At 45.2% G+C, this 20,678-nt stretch overlaps 2 protein-coding genes across 2 annotated transcripts; both read left to right on the top strand.

Moving 5' to 3' along the window:
• LOC138820039 (PRAME family member 12-like) lies at nt 1-1,488 on the top strand. The gene has a single exon (XM_070011679.1). It carries the CDS (start codon nt 1-3, stop codon nt 1,486-1,488), a length of 1,488 nt encoding a protein of 495 aa, XP_069867780.1.
• Nucleotides 1,489-5,445: 3,957 nt separating this feature from the next.
• On the top strand, nt 5,446-18,862 carry LOC138820040 (PRAME family member 8-like). Its single transcript, XM_070011681.1, has 4 exons — nt 5,446-5,529; nt 8,004-8,069; nt 9,435-9,527; nt 17,393-18,862. Exons 1-4 carry the CDS (start codon nt 5,446-5,448, stop codon nt 18,860-18,862), a joined length of 1,713 nt encoding a protein of 570 aa, XP_069867782.1.
• Nucleotides 18,863-20,678: the final 1,816 nt, after the last annotated feature.

Below are 20,678 nucleotides of genomic sequence, written 5' to 3' on the forward strand. Positions count from 1 at the left end.
ATGAAGATGAGCCGCAGGACCCCAGCCTCGCTCCAGCATCTGGCCATGCAGAGTCTGCTGAGCAACCAGGCTCTGGCCATCGCTGCCCTGGAGGATCTACCGGTGTTGCTGTTCCCTTCGCTGTTCGAGGAGGTCTATGCCAGGGCCCAAACAGAGATGCTGAAGGCCCTGGTGCAGGCCTGGCCCTTCTTCTGCCTCCCCCTGGGGGACCTGGCAGAGTCTCCAGACCTGGAAACCTTCAACACTGTCCTGGATGGGCTTGATCTGCTACTTGCCAAGAAGGAGCACCCCAGTCGGTGGAAACTGCAAGTCCTCGACCTGCGGAATGAGCACCCCAACATCTGGATACAGGGCTACCCTTCAATGGCCCGAATCTCTTATCCAGATGTCCTGACTAACAGGCCAACAGAGAGCAGTAGTTTGTTGATAACTGAAGAGCAGCCCTTGATTATACACAAGAACCTGACCATCAAAGATGGCTCCCAGAATGCTCTCCAAGCCTACCTGCTCCAGTGGGCCAGGGAGAAGCAAGAAAGAGTCCAACTGTGCTCGAGGAAGCTGCAGATTCATTCCAATTCCATCTACATAATCCAGAAGGCTCTCCTTGCAGTGCAGCTGGACTCCATCCAGGAGCTAAAGGTAAATAAATTCTGGCATCAAGAAACCATGAAAAAATTTGCTCCTTACCTGAGCCAGATGAAGAACCTTCGCATCCTCAAATTCTCCAGGATGAGTGCCAACTTCAACACTTCCAGACACAAGAATTTCTCATATTCCTGCAAATACGCTGTACATCTGGGACAGCTGCAGCATCTGCAGGAGCTGTATGTGCACAAAGTCTTCTTCCTTTATGGACAGCTGCCCACCATCCTCAGGAACTTCACCCTTTTGAAGACCTTGTCTCTGAGTTCGTGTCCACTGAAGGAGGCTGACTTGTGGTTCCTGTCCCAGTGTCCCTGCTCCAGGCAGCTCAAGCACCTGCGTCTGAGGAGTTTGCCCCTGGACAACTTCAGTCCTGAGCCCCTGAGAGCCCTACTGGAGCAGGCGGCCGGCACCCTGGAGACCCTGGCCCTGGAGGACTGTGCCATCACGGATCCCCAGCTCTTGGGCATGCTGCCTGCCCTGATCCAGTGCTCCCAGCTCCGAGTCTTCAGTTTCTATGGAAACCACATCTCCATGTCTGCCGTGCAGAGCCTTCTGAGCCACACGGCCAGGCTCCCTCATTTGAGACGAGGGCTCTACCCTGCCCCTCTGGAGCGCTACCCCCCTCAAGGCTGTAGGGTTGGGAACTTTGACTCTCAGAGATTTGCCCAGGTTCAGGCTAAGTTGGCACAGGCATTGAGAGACATGGGGACTACTCAGAAGTTCCAGATCTGTACCAATTTCTCTCATCGTCACAAAACATGCCAATTCTATACCCTGGGGCCTGAAGGCAACTGGGTGGTCACCATGGAGCGTCTTCCTGGCCTTTCTGCTCTGCCTCTGTAGTCAGGTGCGTCCCTCCTGGGCTCTCTTCTGAGCACTCAGAAATGAAAGTTGGAGTCTGGAATTGGGTCTTAGTGGTAGAGTGCTTGCCTAGTATGCATGAAGCCTTGAGTTCATTTCCTCAGTCCCACTCAGAAAAAGCAAGAAGTGATGCTGTTTTTCAAGTTGCAGAGTACTAGCCTTGAGCAGAAGTAGCTCATGGATAGTGCCCTTGTCCTCAGACCAACTCCCAAGACTGGCAAAATAAAAATAAAAAAGAAATGAAGGCTTTGGTGTAAAAGCACTCTCCAGGGGGGCATAGACCCCAATAAGTCAGTGTGGGTGGAAGAGAGAGACCTGTTTCTGAGCTTTTCTTTTCAATCGTAGCTATGTTACTCCCGGAGATGCTGAGCACTTTTGGTCTACATGGGTACACATCCTCAGGAATCTGGAGTGAATTCAGCCTGGAAGGAACTTGACCATGATCTTGTTTGGCTAAATGATTGTGAGGAAATCCTCCCAGGCCTGGGGCAGTCCCTGACTGTCCACAATTTACTGTATCAATGAATCAATAAAGTCATTTCCAAAAGAATAAAGAATAAGAAGGTTATCATTTCTCAGCACCAAAGTGTACAGGTTTCTGAGAGGAGACTGCCTCGTGGTTCAGGTAGAAAGAGTTCATTTGGGAGAGCCCCTCTGGCAGCTTGCAAGATATGTGGTTGTGCAGGAAGCCAACTTAGGGAGGGAAGGAGGGTTTGCTGCAAGTGACCTAGTGACATGGGGGGCCTCCCTATGTTCCCATTTACGTGGGTTTAAGGTGTTGGGCCAGGGGCTTCTCAGCAGATCCATGTGCTGTTCTTCGGGGAGAACAAACATTTGGGCATCTTCTTATGGTATCCCCTGGAGAAGAGAAAAGAGAAGGGTCCATTCTCCCTGAGCAGACTTAACATTCCAACATTTTGATAGTTACAAAGGGGCGTTGACTATCTATAGCTACTTCCTTTTGTCAAGCAGAGTGGACGTTAGGGGTAGAAGGCAGGATTTCATCTGGTCCAGGAGAAAGTAACAGTAACCATTCCGAGGTGGTGAATGCATGTATATATCCTTGGCTGAAATCTGAAAGACATCTTATAAGGTAGCAACTGAACAATAAGACAAAACATTATCAGAAGGCACACAAAGACAGATAAAAGGGCAGCCATTAATTCACAGTGGAAAGGAAAGATGTTGGATGTCATGGGTACTTGTCTCTCTTGTAAGCCAGATGATCCTGGAGCTGGTGGATCATGTCCCTGAATACATCTGACTGATTAAGGTCTGGCAACAGCACATAGGACAGCACAATAGACTAGTTAAGAATAAAAATTTAGAAGCTAGGGGGATTGGAGTGGTTAAGGGCCTGGTGGGAGTCCTGCATCATTCCTGTAAATGGGCAAAAATGCCTGGATTACAGACATTTAAACTACAGAGTATGGATGGAAAAACACCGTAAATAGAAATAGCAGGTATCATGATCAAGAATGTAAGTTCCTGTCCACTTACAAGATAGGGATGAGTATTAAATAGGCATACTTATGATCTATTTTCTTTTAACCTCCTGACTCGTGAATTTTGAAAGGGCAAGCACAGAGTGACTCTATTTAGGATGTTTTTGCCAAGGGCCTCTGGTAGACCCTCGTCACCAGGACTAGCTCTGTCTTGGTGGGTCTAGGAGGTCTCTTCTCCTCATTGCTAGGATGGCATATCTTCATTGACTGATGGCATGTCTCATGTTGGATGAGGGGTGATTGACAGATCAAATGAGAATCAATGCCAAGAGTCCAAGAGTGGTCATTGTCTAAAAAAGAAATGTTCTCATGAGCTGATTTATTTCATTGTCAAATCTCTGTCCATCAACTTTATAATAATGATTGCAAAAAAATATGATGACTCAGATTCTAGCTATTCTTGAGGCTGAGATCTGAGGATCAGAGGTAGAAGCCACCTTGGGCTTTAAATCCTGAGATTTTTATCTCCAATGTACCAACATAATTCCAGAAGTGGAGCTGTGGCTAAACTAGAAGAATTAAGCTTGAGCAACAAAGCTCAGGTCCAGTGACTAGGCCCTGAGTTCAGCCCCAATACAAGCACACCCAGACATCCAGACAGACAGACAGACAGACAGACACACACACACACACACACACAAACACACACACACACACACACACACACCATACTACACACACAATCTGCCTAGGAAAACAGATGTACAAGTGATTGCTGTGTGGGCAAATCATTTCTCCATAACAGCTGTTTCTGTAGGAAGCATAGAGAGCAACCCAGGGCCGGTCCTCTTCCCTGAGTACAGCAGGAGGCTGGAGCTGCCAGCAAACCTGGGGTGGACATTGGAGGAGAGCCTGTGGCAGCTCAAGTTGAAACATTTCCTTGACCAGCTTCCTATTCTAGAAGCCTTTTCTCTCATACCAGGGGAAAGAGAAGCAGTGCATACCTCTGCTGTACCCCTAAATACTTGGACCTCATTTCTGCAGCCCACCCCACTGATCCTACCTCATGCTTCAGCAACATTCTCTCTCCTAGATCTTTCATCAAGGACCTGAGAGACCCACAGCACATTTGTGTGAACATTTGAAATCTTTCCCCAACTTCTGGGGACCAGTGTCAAAACCCCATTTGATTCGCTTGGCCCTGCTCTGCCCCTCCTCTGGACAGAGGCTGCCTTAGTGTGTGGCTTAGATGTTGTAATATTAGCACACAAGGCTCATGCCTATAGTCCTGGCTACTTGGGTGGCTGGGAGCTTAGGATCCCATACACTTTTAACTCCAGTGAACCAGCAAAATTTGGAATTGAATGTGTAGATCAAGTGGTAGAGCACCTATGTGAGCAAAAAAAAAATGAGCATGAGTGTGAGACTGAGTTCAAACTCCTCTACTTGCATGATCAATAGGTCTATAGATAGGTAATAGATAGATAGATAGATAGATAGATACATAGATAGATAGATAGATAGACAGACAGACAGACAGACAGACAGACAGACAGACAGACAGACAGACAGACAGACAGACAGATAGATAGATAGATAGATAGATAGACAGATAGACATATAGATAGATAGATAGATAGATAGATAGATAGATAGATAGATAGATAGATAGATAGATAGATAGATAGATAGATAGATAGATAGATAGATGCAATAATGCATTGTGTAATTTCAGGATTATTCATTGTAGGTCTCCGTTTTTATCCCTGAGTTTCTGTAAGCAGGTTTCTAGACCCCAGGCCCAGTCCTGGAGAGTCTTACATTATTTCTGGCCATTCATCCCCATATGCCAAATAAAGAGAGCTGGTGAAGGGCAGAGAAAGGAGCTGGATTCCAGGGCAGCCAGGGACAGACAGTGCCTGAAGACGTCTTCAGCATCCTCAGGGGTGCAGACATGGGCTTCATGTTCAATAGGGAGACTTTGGGTTCAGAGGTGATAAAGGTCTGAAGAATGAATAGGAGCGAGGTGAGCTCCCGAGTTTGGGCTGTTTTGAGATGTGCAGAAGAAGGCATTGCACAAGTGAGGGGCTGTTTGTGTTCCATAAGATGCTTCTCTGAGGGGGGAGGGGGGAGGCTGGGAAGGGATGTGAAGGGTAAACAAAGGAGGAGGCTGCAATGCTTGGTAAGAAATGTACGCATTATCCTGCCCATGTAATTGTAACTCCTCTGTACAGTATGTTCACAAATAAAATTAAATTAAATTTAAAAAAAAGATGCTTCTCTGAGAATCTTCTCGGGCCTTCTGGAAATATGTGATGGCAAAGTGGATGCACCAGAGAAAAATCTCAGATCGCAGAGCACAGACACAAAGTCAGGGGGCATTGAGTTAATCCCTGGGCTCCAGCAGCAACATCTCTTCACTTTGCCTCTGACATTTCTGCACGTTTTTTGCTGTTAGGAAAAAAGTTTACACAGGTTTCCTTAGATATGAGGCATGATCCTTGACAGCAATGAAGGTAACAGTGAGAAAAATGAGATTCAGAACCTTCAGGAGAAGCTGGAGGCCACCAGGAACCTGGTGATGCAGCTGTCAGGCCATTGGCCCAGCTTCAGGGATAGGTGAGGGTTGGGGCAGGGGCTTGAGCAGAGGGGGAGTTTCTTCAGGTGGAGCGCACTGGGGAAGAGCCTGTGATTCAGGGACAGGGCCAAAGGTGAGGAGTGTGGGGGAGGAGCTTTGCCAAGGAGGTGGGGTCACCTCCACCTTGCCTTATGGTCTCTGGAGATTCAGGGGATATTGATGGAGTCAATGATGTTTCTAAATTTCAGTAAAGAAACTACTGGATACCCATGCTCTGAAGAATCAGTGAACCTGAGGATCACAATTCAAAGCCAGCCTGGGAAAGAAAGTGTGTGAGACATTTATCTTCAATTAATAAAAAAAAAAAACACAAGTGGAGCATTGGCTCAGGTGGTAGAGCACTAGTCCACAGCACAAAAGCTCAGTCACAGCACCCAGGCCCTGAGGCTCCTGTGGCTTTTCCTCCCCAGATGACAGAACAAAACAAGAACAGAGGCTGGACTTACTGGATTCCAAAAACCCGCCCCCACACGTGAACCATCACCTGCCCCATGCTGAATGCAGGGGGGCATTAGGGCTGGATTCTCTCATGGGGTCTTTCCTCCTCTCTGAAAAGAAGACTTGAGATGAGGAAATGATCGGTGCCTATTGTTTAAACAGTGGCTGAGCTTCAGGAACAATTGGTAGCTGGTTCTCAATGGTGGAGAAGCAGCAGCTAAAAAGACAAGCAACTTGAACACAGCTCCTGCGCTCAGTGCAAGTGGGGGCAATCTACTCACAGGGATGTGGCGGGTGGAGGAGCCAAACCGCCAGAGGCTCAGGGATGGCAGAAACACTTTCTGCTAATCCATGGGACTGTGACATAGTGTCTTATAGACAAATGGCACTATATGGCTAGAATTACTTTTTCATCAGAGTCGAGGGGAAGAAATTTGGTGGCCACGTTTTGCTAAGGCAAATCACTGGAGACTCGCAGAGAAAGCGTTCAGCTAGCCAGGTGCTGTTGGTTCACTCAGGTAAGCTCAGCTACTCAGGAGCCCGACATGTGAGGATGAGATTCAAAGCCAACTGGGGCACACAAATCCATTCGGCTATTAACTCCAACTAGCCAGCACACAGAGGGAAGCAGAGCTGTGGCTCAAGTGGTAGAGAACCAGCCTTAATGAGAAATGTAAATAAGGGACAGCAATCAGACCTGGAATTCAAGCCCCAGTACTGGCACACTCTCTCTCTCTCTCTCTCTCTGTCTCTCTCTCTCTCTCTCTCTCACACACACACACACACACACACACAGAGACAGAGACAGAAAGAGAGTGTGTGTAATTGCTTCCAATTTAGCATTTGGTGCATAGCTCCTTAAGCTGACGACAGAACTGGAATGAGATGGCTTTAGCCAGAAAGCAAATGAATTCTGTGAGTGCTCAGCCAAAAGTTTATCTCTGCGTAAGTTGTGAAGAATGGGTTTTAAGACAGGTACAGGTGAAGATTGTAAAAGACTTGTAGGAAATAGGCTGCTAAAATAATCCCCAGGCAAGAATTCTTTGAGAGGGTGTGTATCTACTAATATATGCTGATGCTTGTCCAGGTGGCTGACTGCTGTAATCCGAGATTCTCAGGGGACTGAGATCTAACGATCACAGTTCAAAGTCAGCAGGAACAAGAAAGTCCATGAGAGTCTTATCCTCAGTGAATCATCAAAATGTTAGAAGTGGAGCTGTGGCTAATGCAGTAGAGGACCAATATTGAGTGAAAAACCTGTCATCTCCAAGGTCCTGAGATCCAGCCCCAATACTGCCACAAAAAAAAATGTCTAGTACAATACTGAGATTAATTATTGGGAATGCTTCAAGGTGAACTGAAACATAACTGAAAGTTATGAAGGCAAATTTCCTTTTCCGTTATAAATGCAGAATAAACACATTTGACTAATGCTTAAGTAATTTTTTTTCATCTTCCTGTAATTCCAGGAGGTGGGGTGGGGTGGGGGGAGGGACCAAAAAATTCATTAAATTCACAAGAAATGTTATGCCAAAGTCTCAGGACCCCCACCACAAGAAGACCACCGAGAGTCAGACTCTACAGCTGTTTTATTTAAATGGGCTGCAGCTCAGGCCTCTTCCTACATTCCGACACAGCGGAGCCTAGGAGGAGATCCCCGAGCTAAGGATTTGCAGGTCTTATAAATAAAGGCACACAATCAACCAGGTGTTTTGATTGCCACCACATATTGCTTTGCTAGACAGAAACAAGTAACAAGTGGTCACTGCCTCAAACTTTAACCTTTCATCCCCCCCCCTTGACTTATGGTCCTGAGCCACAATCTTGTGGCTCCAGCCCAAAACTAAACTCCAACAGCTCTTGATCTTGAACAAGTATACCAATAACAATCAGTCCATTTTTCTTTTCTTGAGGCGTATGCGGAGTGGTTGGGTAGGATGCTTGGAGACTTCCCATGTTTCCCCATGGTCATCCAGGGCAAAGGGGTCAGCCGGTCTAGCATGGGAGCAGTGGATCCAAGCAGCAATGCCATCCACCTTAAGGTCAGTAGGTGAGCCAGTAGCACCATGTAAGGTCCTTTCCACCGTGGTTCCAGAGATTTCAAGTTGTGCCTTCGAACAAACACCCAGTCCCCTGGTTTAAACAAATGGGGGTAGGTATAGAAGCAGAATCTTATAATGCTCTAAGCTGGGACTACATACTCTTATGCCCCAGCTGTAAATAGTCAAGCTTACACAGAAATTCAGTATCATCCAAATCAGCAAGCAATTCAGTCTGAAGGCTAGGGATAATGGGTGGAGGCTGTCCATACATTATTTCAAAAGGAGTAAAGCCAAGCTGATAAGGTGAATTGCTTATTCTAAACAATGCAAAAGGAAGGAGTGATACCCAGTCTGCGCCAGTCTCCAAGGCCAATTTAGGTAAGGTCTCCTTTAGAGTCCAATTCATTCTTTCTACCTGCCCTGAACTCTGGGGGTCTATAAGCACAGTGCTATTTCCAATCTATCCCTAGTGCATCGGCTATTCCCTGATTTACTTTTGAGACAAAGGCCAGTCCATTGTCCAACCCATTGGTGGATGGGAAGCCATACCTGGGTAAGATTTCTTCCAGGATCTTCTTAGACACTACATTTGCGGTCTCGTGCTTTGTTGGGTAGGCTTCAGCCCATCCTGGAAAAGTGTCTACAAAAACTAGCAAATATTTATATCCAAATTTTCCAGTTTTGATTTCTGTGTAGTCTACTTCCCATTACACACCTGGCCTATCTCCACGGAGGCGAGCTCCTTTTGTAACCGGTTGATTGGGGGCATTGGTGAGCTGACAGGCTTTACAGTTTTTAACAATGTCCTCAATGAGTTGATTTCCTTGCCTAATTTTTACTTCTGAGTGTTGGAGCAAGTCCTGCATTCTTCGGGTTCCCATGTGAGAGACCCGATGGATTCTCTTAAGAATCCGCTTGCCCAATCTTTGTGGCAAGATAAGTTTCCCCTCACCAGTTTTCCACCAGTCTTGAAACTGAGGCTCAGGAGGCAAAGCTTGTGGCCCTGGGTCTACTAGAGTCAGTACTTCCACTCTGGGTTGGAGAGCTGCCTCCTAAGCTGCCTGATCGGCCAAGTTATTTCCTTTGGTTATAGAATCAGTTCCCTTTTGATGGCCAGGGCAGTGCATAATGGCAATATTTCCTGGTTCCCATATGGCCCAGATGAGGCTTAAAATTTCTTGTTTGTTTTTAATAGTCTTTCCCTCAGCTGTCAGCAGCCCTCTCTCTTGGTAAATGGCTCCATGGACATGCACAGTGACAAAAGCATACCGACCGTCTGTGTAAATGTTTAGTCTCTTCCCTTTTCCCATCTGTAGGGCTTTTGTTAGTGCCACTAGTTCTGCACTTTGTGCTGACATTCCCTAGGGGAGTGCCCACACTATCTCAGTGTCCATGGTGACTGCTGTGCCCGTGTACCTTTTTCCATCTCGAATGAAACTGCTGCTGTCTGTGAACCAGGTATGCTCAGCATGAGATAGTGGATAGTCCAACAAGTCTGGCCTCTTTTCCTTGGCCCGGTCTCTCTTTTCAAGCTCAATTTCATGTTCTTGGTCCTTCCTTTCCTGTCTTTGCTCCTCTGTCTCTCTCTTATTGTAAACCTTTTCCGCCGAGGCTACTAGATCCCTAATAGAGTTTTCACCAAGTTTGTTTACAGCCTGCAACTTTCTCTTTATGTCTGGTGCAGCTTGATTTATATAGGCAAACAATCATCTGAGCCGACTCCTGGGTCTCAAGGTCATACGGGGTATATTAACTAAAAGCTTCCATGAGCTGCTCAAGATATGCTGCCGGACTTTCACTTCCTCCCTGTCTAAAATCATAAACTTTGTCCTTATTAGTAGGTTGGCGAGTCGCCACCTTGAGACCTGTCAACAGAGCCTGGCAGTAGATGAGGAGTCGCTCCCTACCTTCAACTGTATTGTAGTCCCATGTTGGTCGGATCTCAGGAAAATAGGCAGCAATCAGGGCAGGATCCGTGATGGGCACGCCTGTGGGGCCAGGGATATGTTTCCGGGCCACCTCTTGGATACAGTCTCTCTCTTGGGTGGTAAAAAGAACCTGTAAAAGCTGACTGCAATCATCCCAAGTGGGCTGATGAGTAAAGAGAATAGTTTCAAGCAAACAAATTAAATCCTGGGGTTTCTCAGAAAAGGGGGCATTTTGGGTGCGCCCATTGTATAGATCACTGGTAGAAAATGGCCAATATTGGAGCTGCTGTTGACCATCCCCATCCACAGGACCTGCAGTGTGTAATGGAAAAACAGCTGTACTAGAAGTGGTGCTGATCCCACGGCGTCGTCGAGTGACTGGCCCCTCAGAAACTTTAAAGGCAGGTGCCGAGGGTTCTATAGCTCCCTCCTCCTCTTGATCATTCTCAGGTTCTGCAAAAGGAACCTGGGAAGGGGAATATGGGGGAGGAAACATTTCTTCTTCCAGGTTATCTCCCTGAAAAACCGGGGGGTACAATTTCTTTTCCTCTTTCTTAGTTTCTTTTTGGAAGTCCAGGGGACTAGATGGAGTGGTGCCGATGGTTTCCAGTCCCATCAGTCGTACAGTCCAAAAAACAATAAACAGTACAAACAAGACACACGCAGGCCTGACAGTTACAAAAAAAAAAAAAGCTTATGAAGTGGAGATCTTCTGAATTGGTCCGCTGACTCCTGTAATGGGACATCCACGCCCCACAGCAGAAGGAGCAGACCCACAGTGGAGTTGGGCCTCGGGTAGGAGGCCCTCTTGGTCAGTTCCGGCCCAACATCAAACCGACCCCCGCCCCACAATTCACACGGGCGCGGTTCCAAGGACCCCCCCGACCACAGGGCGGGGTTCCAAGGACCCCACCCCACTCCACACGGTGGGGTTCCAAGGACCCCCGCCCCACACGAGGATCTGGGATGTCTCCCAGTTCCTCCAGGGTTGTCGTGCAAGCATGTCTGCTTCGATAACCCTTTATGAATCAGAGCAGCCATCCTCACAAGGGAAAACAAAAGTAAAACAGACAAATGACAGCACAAGACAAATTAACAAAGACAGCGCTGTTTTACCTTTGGAGTCTGAGGTCTTGGGGGTCTTTGAGGGGTATCCCGGATGAGCCCCCACTAATATGTTATGCCAAGGTCGCAGGACCCCCCCCCCCCCCGCAAGAAGACCACCGAGAGTCAGACTCTACAGCTGTTTTATTTAAATGGGCTGCAGCTCGGGCCTCGTCCTACACTCCGACACAGTGGAGCCTAGGAGGAGAGCCCTAGCTATGGATTTGCAGGTCTTATATAGGCACACAATCAACCAGGTGTTTTGATTACCACCATGTGTTGCTTTGGTAGACAGAAACAAGCAACAAGTGGTCACTGCCTCACACTTTAACCTTTCAGACAAAGCAGCAGTTCAATTTTATACCTAAAACATTTCCAAATGGCCACCCATGGCTCACACTTGTAACCCCAGCTACTCTGGAGGCTGAGATCTGAGGTCTCTGCCAAGGATCCCTAGAGTTTCTCCTATTCCTTCATGTTTTCAGGGTATCTGCTTCGACTCTGAGGTCTTTGATCCATTTGGAGTTTATTCTGGTGTAGGGTGATATAGAAGGACCTAGCTTTAGTTCTCTACAGGCAATTAACCAATTTTGCCAGCACCATTTCCTGAAAAGGCTGTCTTTCTTCCAATCTATATTTTTAGCTTCCTTATAGAAGAATAGATGGCTATACGTCTGTAGGTTCATTTCTAGGTTCCATTCCATTGGTCCTGAGGTCTGTTCTTGTGCCAGTGCCAGTACTATGGCTTTATAAATAGAGTTTGAAATTTGGTATTGAAATTCCTCCAGCACTGTTCTTTCTGCTAGGGCCAGTTTTTGCTATTCAGAGTCTTTTATTGTTCCATATGAATTTTTGGGTTGCTTCTTCTATTTCTTTGAAGAATGAGGTTGGAATATTGATAGGTATTGCTTTGACTTTGTATATAGTCTTTGGCAGTATTGCCATTTTCACGATCTTGATCCTCCCAATCCAGGAGGCTGGGAGGTTTTTCCACTTCCTTAGTTCTGTTTTGATTTCCTTTTTCAGGTTTTTAAAGTTTTCATCACAGAGGTCCTTCACTTCTTTAGTTAAATCCTAGGTATTTTAATTTGGGGGGGCTATTACAAAAGGAGTTGCTTTCCTGATTTCAGCCACACTCTTCTCATTGTTGGCATACAGAAAAGCCATTGATTTTTTAAATGTTTTTATTGTGGAAATACTGTACAGAGGTGTTACAGTTACATGAGTAAGGTAATGAGTACATTTCTTATCAAGCACTGTTGGCTCCTCCTTTGTGTTTTCCCTACCTCCCTTCCCTCCCACCTCCACAACTACCCCCCCCGCACCTAAATTGTAACGTTCGTTGTCCAACAGTGTCTTGTACATTGATACAATGGGTCAACCTGTATCTCTATTTAAATATTTTGTTTGTTCCCTTCCTCTCCCCAAATTACACTGACATCAAATACAGTGAAAATGGGCTATACCGTGGGGGAGGAACATACAAAGCAATAAAAAAAATCACATGATACCTTATAAATACATTAGAAACAATAGAAAGAAAAAAATCACTTGTTTCATTTTGCTTAACATCATCTTATCTGGTCATATGTACATAGCTTTTGACCTTTTCTGCTTGTCCCAGACATATACTACTTATTGCAAATAAGGGAAACCATGGGACCTATGTTTCTTTTGGCCTGGCTTACTTCACTTAATATAACCTTTTCTAAATCTTTCCATTCCCTAACAAATGGGCGATGTCATTCTTTCTGATGGAGGCATAGAATTCCATTGTACATATATACCACATTTTAAAAAATCCATTCATCTGGGCTGGGGAGGTGGCTTAGTGGTAGAGCGCTTGCCTTGCATGCCTGAGGCCATGAGTTCGACTCCTCAGTACCACATAAGCCAAAAAGAAAAAAACCGGAAGTGGCACTGTGGCTCAAGTGGTAGAGCAATAGCCTTGAGCTGAAGGGCTGAAGGACAGTGCCCAGGCCCAGAGTTCAGGCCCCATGACCGGACCCAAAAAAAAATCCATTCATCTACTGAGGGGTATCTGTGTTGGTTCCATATCTTAGCTATGGTAAATAATGCTACAATAAACATAGTTGTGCTGGTAGCTTTAGTATGGTCTTGTTTGTGATCTTTTGGATAAATGCCCAAAAGTGGGATTGCTGGGTCATAGGGGAGCTCTATGTAGAGTCTTTTGAGGAACCTCCATACTGCTTTCCAAAGTGGTTGAACACGTTTACATTCCCACCAACAATGCAGTAGGGTTCCCTTCTGTCCACATCCCCTCCAGCATCTGTTGTTATTAGGGTTCTTGACTATAGCCATTCTAACTGGGGTGAGGTGGTATCTTAATGTTGTTTTGATTTGCATTTCTTTTATGGCTAGGGAGGTTGATCATTTATTCACATGTCTATTGGCCATTCTTATTTCCTCTTCAGAGAAGTTTCTCTGTAAGCCTTTAGCCCACTTATTTATTGGGCAGTTGTTTCTTTGAGGATTTGTTGTTGGGGGATTTAATTGAGTTCCAAGTATATTTTAGATCTGAGACCCTTTTCTGTTGTATGGCTAGAGAAAAACTTCTCCCAATCTGTGGGTTTTCTATCGATCTTGCTAGCTATGTCCTTTGCCATGCAGAAGCTCTGCAGCTTCATGCAATCCCATTTATCCAACCGTTCTTTCATTTGTTGTGTTTGTGGGTCTGTATTAAGAAAATTTTGGCCTGTGCCAAGGAGACCTAGGGTTTCTCCTATTCTGTCCTGTAATGTTTTCAGGGTGTCTGCTTTGACTCCAAGGTCTTTGATCCATTTGGAGTTGATTCTGGTGCAAGATTATATTTAAGTGGGGCTGGGAAGGTGGCTCAGTGGTAGAGCGCTTCCCTTGCATGCCTGAGGCCCTGGGTTCGATTCCTCAGCACCACATAAGCAAAAAAGAAAAAAGCCGGAATTGGCGCTGTGGCTCAAGTGGTAGAGTGCAAGCCTTGAGCTGAAGAGCTGAGGGACAGCACCCAGGCCAAGAGTTCAGGCCCCATGACCGGACCTCCACCATCCCAAAAAAAGATTATATATAAGTAGCTAGCTTTAGTTTTTTTTTTTTCCCACAGGCAATTAACCAATTTTGCCAGCACCATTTTCTGAAGAAAGCCATTGGTTTTTGAGGGTTAATTTTATATCCTGCTATTTTTCCAAAGTTTCAAGTCAGCTTCAGTAATTTGGGAGTGTAGTTATGGGATTCTTTTTTTGGGGGGGGGTCTGGTTGTGGGGCCTGAACTCTGGGCCTGGGCACTGTCCCTCAGCTCTTCAGCTCAAGGCTAGCGCTCTGCCACTTGAGCCACAGCCCCACTTCCGGCTTTTTTCTTTTTGCTTATGTGGTGCTGAGGAATCGAACCCAGGGCCTCAGGCATGCAAGGCAAGTGCTCTACCACTGAGCCACCTTCCCAGCCTCATGTTATGGGATTCTTTAAAGACAAGATCATGTCATTTGCAAAGAGGAAAGTTTTACTTCCTCTTTTCCTGTTTTAATCCCCTTTATGCATGCTGTCTTATTGCTGTAGCTAGGCATTCTAATACTAAACTGAAGAAAAGCGGAGAGAGTGGACATCTTTGTCTCATTCCTGAGTTTAGAGGAAATGGCTTTAGCTTTTCACCATTAAGTATAACGCTGTAGGTTTGTCATATACAGCTTTCATTGTATTGAGGCATGTTCCATGGATTCGTTTTTCCAGAGCCTTCATCATAAAGGGGTGTTGGATCTTGTCAAATGCAGAAGCATCTATTGAGATAATCATGTGGTTCTTATCCTTGCTCTTGTTGGTGTGATTAATTGGCATATATTAAACAAACTTTGCATCCCTAAAATGAATCCTGTTTGATCGTGGTGTATGATTTTTTGATGAGTTGTTGAAGTCAAGTGACCGAAATTTTGTTGAGAAGTTTTGCATCGATGTTCTTCAAAGAAAAGACTCTATAGTGCTCTTTGATGAGTTCCTGCCTGGTTTGGGGATGAGGGTTACAATGGCTTCATAAAAAGAGTTTGGTAGTGAACTTTCACTTTCAATTTCATTGAAGAGTTGGAGGAGTATTGGTGTAAATTCTGCTTTGAAGGTCTTGCAGTTCATCTGTAAATCCATTCATCCTGGGCTTTTCTTGGGTGGGAGGTCTCTTATTGCTGTTTCTATTTTGATGTTTGATATGGGTCTGTTAAGTTGGTTTAACTCATCTTGGTTTAGTTTCAGCATGTAGATATTTGCTAGAAAATCATCCATTTCTTCCAGATTCTCAAACTTCTTAGCATAAAGATTTGAGAAGTATTCCCTTATAATGTTCTAGATCTTGGTTGCTTCTGTAGTGATGTTTCCATTCTCATCTCTGGGTTTGTTTATTTGGGTGTTCTCTCTCTCTCTCTCTCTCTCTCTCTCTCTCTCTCTCTCTCTCTCTCTCTCTCTCTCTCTCTAAGATTTGCTAAGGATCTGTCAATTTTGTTAATTTTTTCAAAGAACCAACTCTTTGTTTTATTCTTGCTATGTTTTGTTTGGATTCTAATTCATTTAATTCTGATTTAATTTTAATTATTTCTTTCTGTCTACCGGATTGGGGTTTATCTTGCTGCTCTTTTTCAAGGAGGTTCAGATGTCTCATTAAATTGTTGGTTTCAGATCTCTCCAATTTGTTGATGTATGAACTCAGGGCTATAAACGTGCCTCTGAGTACTGCCTTTACTTTGTTCCAGAGGAGCTGGTGATTTATGTATTTCTTTTTGTTGAATATCATGAACATTTGAATTTCCTTTCTAATCTCTTCCATGACCCACTCCTGTCTTGTTCATTCTCCATGTGTTACAGGACTTTCTTTGATGGCTTTTGGTGTTTTATAATTTTATTCCCTTGTGGTCTAAGAGAATGCAGGGCATAACTTCAATGTTTCTGAATTTGGACAGATTTGCTTTGTGGCCTAGATTGTGGTCTATTTTGGAGAATGTTCCATGTGCTACTGAGAAGAAGATAATCTGATGCTGCTGGGTGAAATATTAGGTAAATATTTGTTAATTCTAGTTGATCTATGCAGATGTTTAGATCCAAGGTTTTTCTGTTGAGTTTTTGCTTGGTTGATCTATCCAGGGGGGATAGTGCTGTGTTTAGGTCCCCAACAATTAATGTCTTTGGATCTATGTGAGATTTGAAGGAAAGTAGTGTTTCTTGGATAAATTGGGGTGCTCTGTTGTTTGGTGAATATGTATTTAGAATTGTAAAATCCTCCTGAAGGGGAGATCCCTTAAATTGTATGTAGTGACCTTCTTTACCTGTTCTTGCTAATTTTAATTTGAAATCTATTTTATCTGATATTAGAATTGCAACTTTGCCTGTTTATGGGGGCCATTTCCTTGGAAGATTTTATCCCAGCCTTTTACTTTCAGGATATGTTTGTTTTTTGTGAGCAAGGTGAAGTCCATGAATATTGATAATTAGGAGTGAGAAGAATTTGGTAATTCCTGCCATGTTATCCACCTTCTTAGGGCCTGCGCCTTGTCATATCTCAAAACATGTATTTGGTTCCCTGGTAAACAGCCATTTCTATTCTAATATCAAGATCCTTATCTCCAATAAACCCCTCAGAAAAAGTCAGATACTGTTGTGGCTCTTTGGTAGAATATTATCACTGACATTATGAAGTTAAGGGACAGTGATCAGATTCATAGGTAACTTTCTAGGACCAGCACCAAAAAAGAAAGGAGGACGGAAGGAAGGAAGGGAGGGAGGGAGGCAGGAAGGAAGGAAGAAAGGAAGAGGAGAAAGGAAGGCAGGGGAGGAAGGAAGGAAGAAAGAAAGAAATGAAAGAAGGAAGGAAGAGAAAAAGTACAGAAACTAAATTTACTGAATTAGTTGTAGATGCTACAAAGTTGGGCTGTGTGCTCTGCTTGGACTCTTTGCAGTCTCAAGGCAGCAGAATGCCTGTGGGAATGTCTGGAAAGATGAAGGTACAAGGGTGGTGATTCTTTTTGCTCCAGTGTGTTTTATATTTCAAAGAGATCCTGGCCTGTGTGGGTCAGGACTTTAATCCTATCACTTTTTGGTTCACTGTTTGAAATAATTTCAAGGGCAACACCCAACCAAGGTGTACTGGGTGTGTCTCAGAAATCCCATCAGAAGCTGCCCTCTCATTGGTAGAAATGCAAAGGTGAGGGTGGGGTTGGGCTATAAAAATGCCCAGGGATCAAAGAACAAAAGCAGAATCCTGGAGTGCCTGGCCCTGCTGGGATTTTGAGAGCCTTTCATACCTGGTCCACATCTGATCCATCAAGATGAGCATGAGAACCCCACCCTCGCTCCAACATCTGGCCATACAGAGTCTGCTGAGCAACCAGTCCCTGTCCATCTCTGCCTTGGAGGATCTGCCGGCGGTGCTGTTCCCTTTGCTCTTCATGGAGATCTATAAACAGGGCTACACGGAGATGCTGAAAGCCATGGTGCAGGCCTGGCCCTTGCCCTGCCTCCCCCTAGGGGACCTGGTAGAGTCACCAGACCTGGAAACCTTCAAGGCTGTCCTGGATGGAATTGATCTGCTACTTGCCAAGAGGGAGCGCCCCAATCGGTGGAAACTGCAAGTACTTGACCTGCGGAATGATCACCCAAACATCTGGATACAGGGTTACCATTCAATGGCCCAAATCTCTTATACAGATGTCCTGACTGACAGGCCAACAGAGAGCTGTGGTTCAATGATGACTGAAGAGCAGCCCTTGATGGTCATCAGGGATCTCACCATCAAAGATGGCACCCAGAATGCTCTCCAAGCCCACTTGCTCCAGTGGGCCAGGAAGACGAAAGAACGAGTCCAGCTGTGCTCAAGAAAGCTGCGGATTCTGTCTGGCTCCGTGTCTAAAATCCAGAAGGCTCTGGGTGTGGTGAGGCTGGACTCCATCCAAGAACTGGTGGTGAGTGAATTTTGGCTTCCAGGAACCTTGAGAATATTTACTCTTTACCTGGGCCATATGAAGAACCTTCTCATCCTCACGTGCTCCAGCATGTGGACTGACATCCCTCACTCCCACGAAAATTCCCAATATCCCTGGATAATCGGGGGGTATCTGGGGCGTCTAAAGCATCTCCAAGAGCTTCATGTGCACAACATTTTGTTTATTGCAACTATTCCCACCATCCTCAGGAGCCTGCCGCCTCTGAAGATGTTGTCTCTGAGCTCATGTGCACTGCTGGAAACCGACCTGAGGTTTTTGTCCCAGTATGCCTGCACCAGGCAGCTCAAGCACTTGCATTTGAGGACTTTGCCAATGAAACGTGCTGAGCCCCTGAGAGCCTTCCTGGAGCATGTAGCCTGCACTCTGGAGACCCTGGCCTTGGAGGAGTGTTACATCACTGATGCCCAGCTCTCGGCCATCCTGCCCACCCTGAGCCAATGCTCCCAGCTCCGCTTCTTCAGTTTCTATGGAAACTGTATTTCCATGGCCACCCTACAGAACCTCCTGAGCCACATGGCCAGGCTGGGTCATTTGAGAAGGGGGTTCTATCCTGCCCCTCTAGAGTGCTACCACCCTGAAGATTGGTATCTAGAGAACTTCGACCCTGGGAGATTTGCTGAGGTTGGGGCTGCCTTGGTGCAGACATTGAGAGATGTGGGAACAAATCAGAAGGTCCAGATCTGTACCAGTTTCTGTCATCGCCATAACACGTGCCAACTGTATAGTCTGACTCTTGATGGTACCTGGGTGGTCACAGAAGAGGACCTTACTGGCCTTTCTGCTCTGCCTGTGTAGTAAGGCGCCACTCTCTCCTACAAGCTTTTTCAACCTCAGAAATGAAAGCCGGGGCAGAAATGCATTCTCCCACGGGGCACACTTTCCAAAGTTCTGTGTGGGTGGAAAAATCATAGCTCTGCAGTTCTAGGATTCTGAGTGTGTTCTGTGCACACACCATCAGGAATCTGAAGTCAATTCAGCCTAGAAAGAACTGGAATATACTCTTGTTTTTCTTAATGGTTGTAAGCAAACTTTTATCATGTGACAATCTCTTACTATCTATAATTTACTGTATCAATCAATCACAAATAAAAAGAATGGAAAAGCATGAGTAGAAAGAGATCTTTTTGTGGCACCATAGAATGAGAGTATTGTTTGTGGCTAGATTCCTAGTTACTCAGCAAGTCTGAGATCTGTGGATCACAGTTCAAAGCTACCATGGGCAGGAAAGTCCTTGAGACTCTCAACTCTAGCGAACCTTCAAATAACCCAGAAATCGAGCTCTGGCTTAAGTAGTAGAGTGCTGACATTGAGCACAAAAATTAGGGACAGCACCTACGTGCCAGAATTGGCACAAACAAACATACCCACCTATGACCAAGGTCAGTCACACATAGACCAATTTCTGGGGAAAAGGTCTGAGGGAAAATTAAACATCAAATACCAAATGACATCCATGAAATCCAAGAGAAGTTTCTACTTCTCCAACATATTTGGGGGTGAGAATTTTTTGTATCAAATGTGTCTTCAAATGTAAACCACAGTTCCTTTGCTCTTCTATAAGAAATATTCACTTTGTGCCCACACAGGCACACCAAAGAAATCCAAAACAAAAAGAACAAAAAGGTACTCCAAGGTCTAGTGTCTCATGCCTCTTACTCTATTCAGGAGTCTGATATCTGAGGATCTCAGTTAGAAGCCAGCCAACTTCTCACGAAAATTCCAGAATTCCTAGAATCCTAGGTATTCAAGAAATCTATGATCTGGTGGTCTCAGTTCAAACCCAAACTGGGCCAAAAATTGGTGAGTTTTTTTAATTCAGTAATGCATGTTGACTCAAGTGGTAGAGCCTGGCTTGATATAAAGCATTTCAGGTACAGCCCAGGACCCCGAGTTCAAGTCACAGTTCAGTACAAAATAAAAAAGAGAGGAGGGAAGAAAGGATATGAAGAATGCAGCTAGAAAGGAGAGAAGGGAAGGAGGGAGGGAGAAAGGGAAGGAGGGAGGAGGGCAGGAAGGCAGAAAAGGAGGAGGGAGGGAATGAAGGAAGGAAAGAGGGAAAGAAAGAAAGAGGGAGGATAGGAGGGAGGGAGGCAGAGATAGATGCTGTTGGATGCTGTAAGTTGGACTGGCTGCTCTTCTTGGGTCCTTTGTAGGCTCAGGGCAGTGGGACATCTGTAGAAATTGAAGATTTAGGGTACATGGGTGGGAGAACTTTTATATTCAGTTTGTTATACATTTGAAAGAGAAGCCAGGCAGTGTCAATGAGGCTTTCGGGGTACATGTGTCCTGTGCATATACCATCAGAAATCTAGAGTGAATTCAGCCTGGAAAGAACAGGAACACAATCTTGTTTTTCTAAAGAACTGTGTGCAAACACCCAAATCCCAGGGCAATCCCTGACTGTCTCCAATTTATAAATGAGCCAGTCAATTTATTTTGAAATGAAAGGGAAATAAGACCATATTATGAGAGTATTATTCTCACCTAGAATCCTACCTAGCTCCTCAAGTCTGATCTCTGAGGATAATAGTTCAATGCCAGCTTGACAGGAAAGTCCTTGAGGCTCTCAACTCTGGTGAACCTCCATTAAAAGCCAGAAGTGGAGCTGTGG

Source organism: Dipodomys merriami, unplaced genomic scaffold (genome assembly GCF_024711535.1).
Source record: "Dipodomys merriami isolate MVZ:Mamm:240054 unplaced genomic scaffold, mDipMer1.0.p SCAF_84, whole genome shotgun sequence".
NCBI lineage: Eukaryota > Metazoa > Chordata > Mammalia > Rodentia > Heteromyidae > Dipodomys > Dipodomys merriami.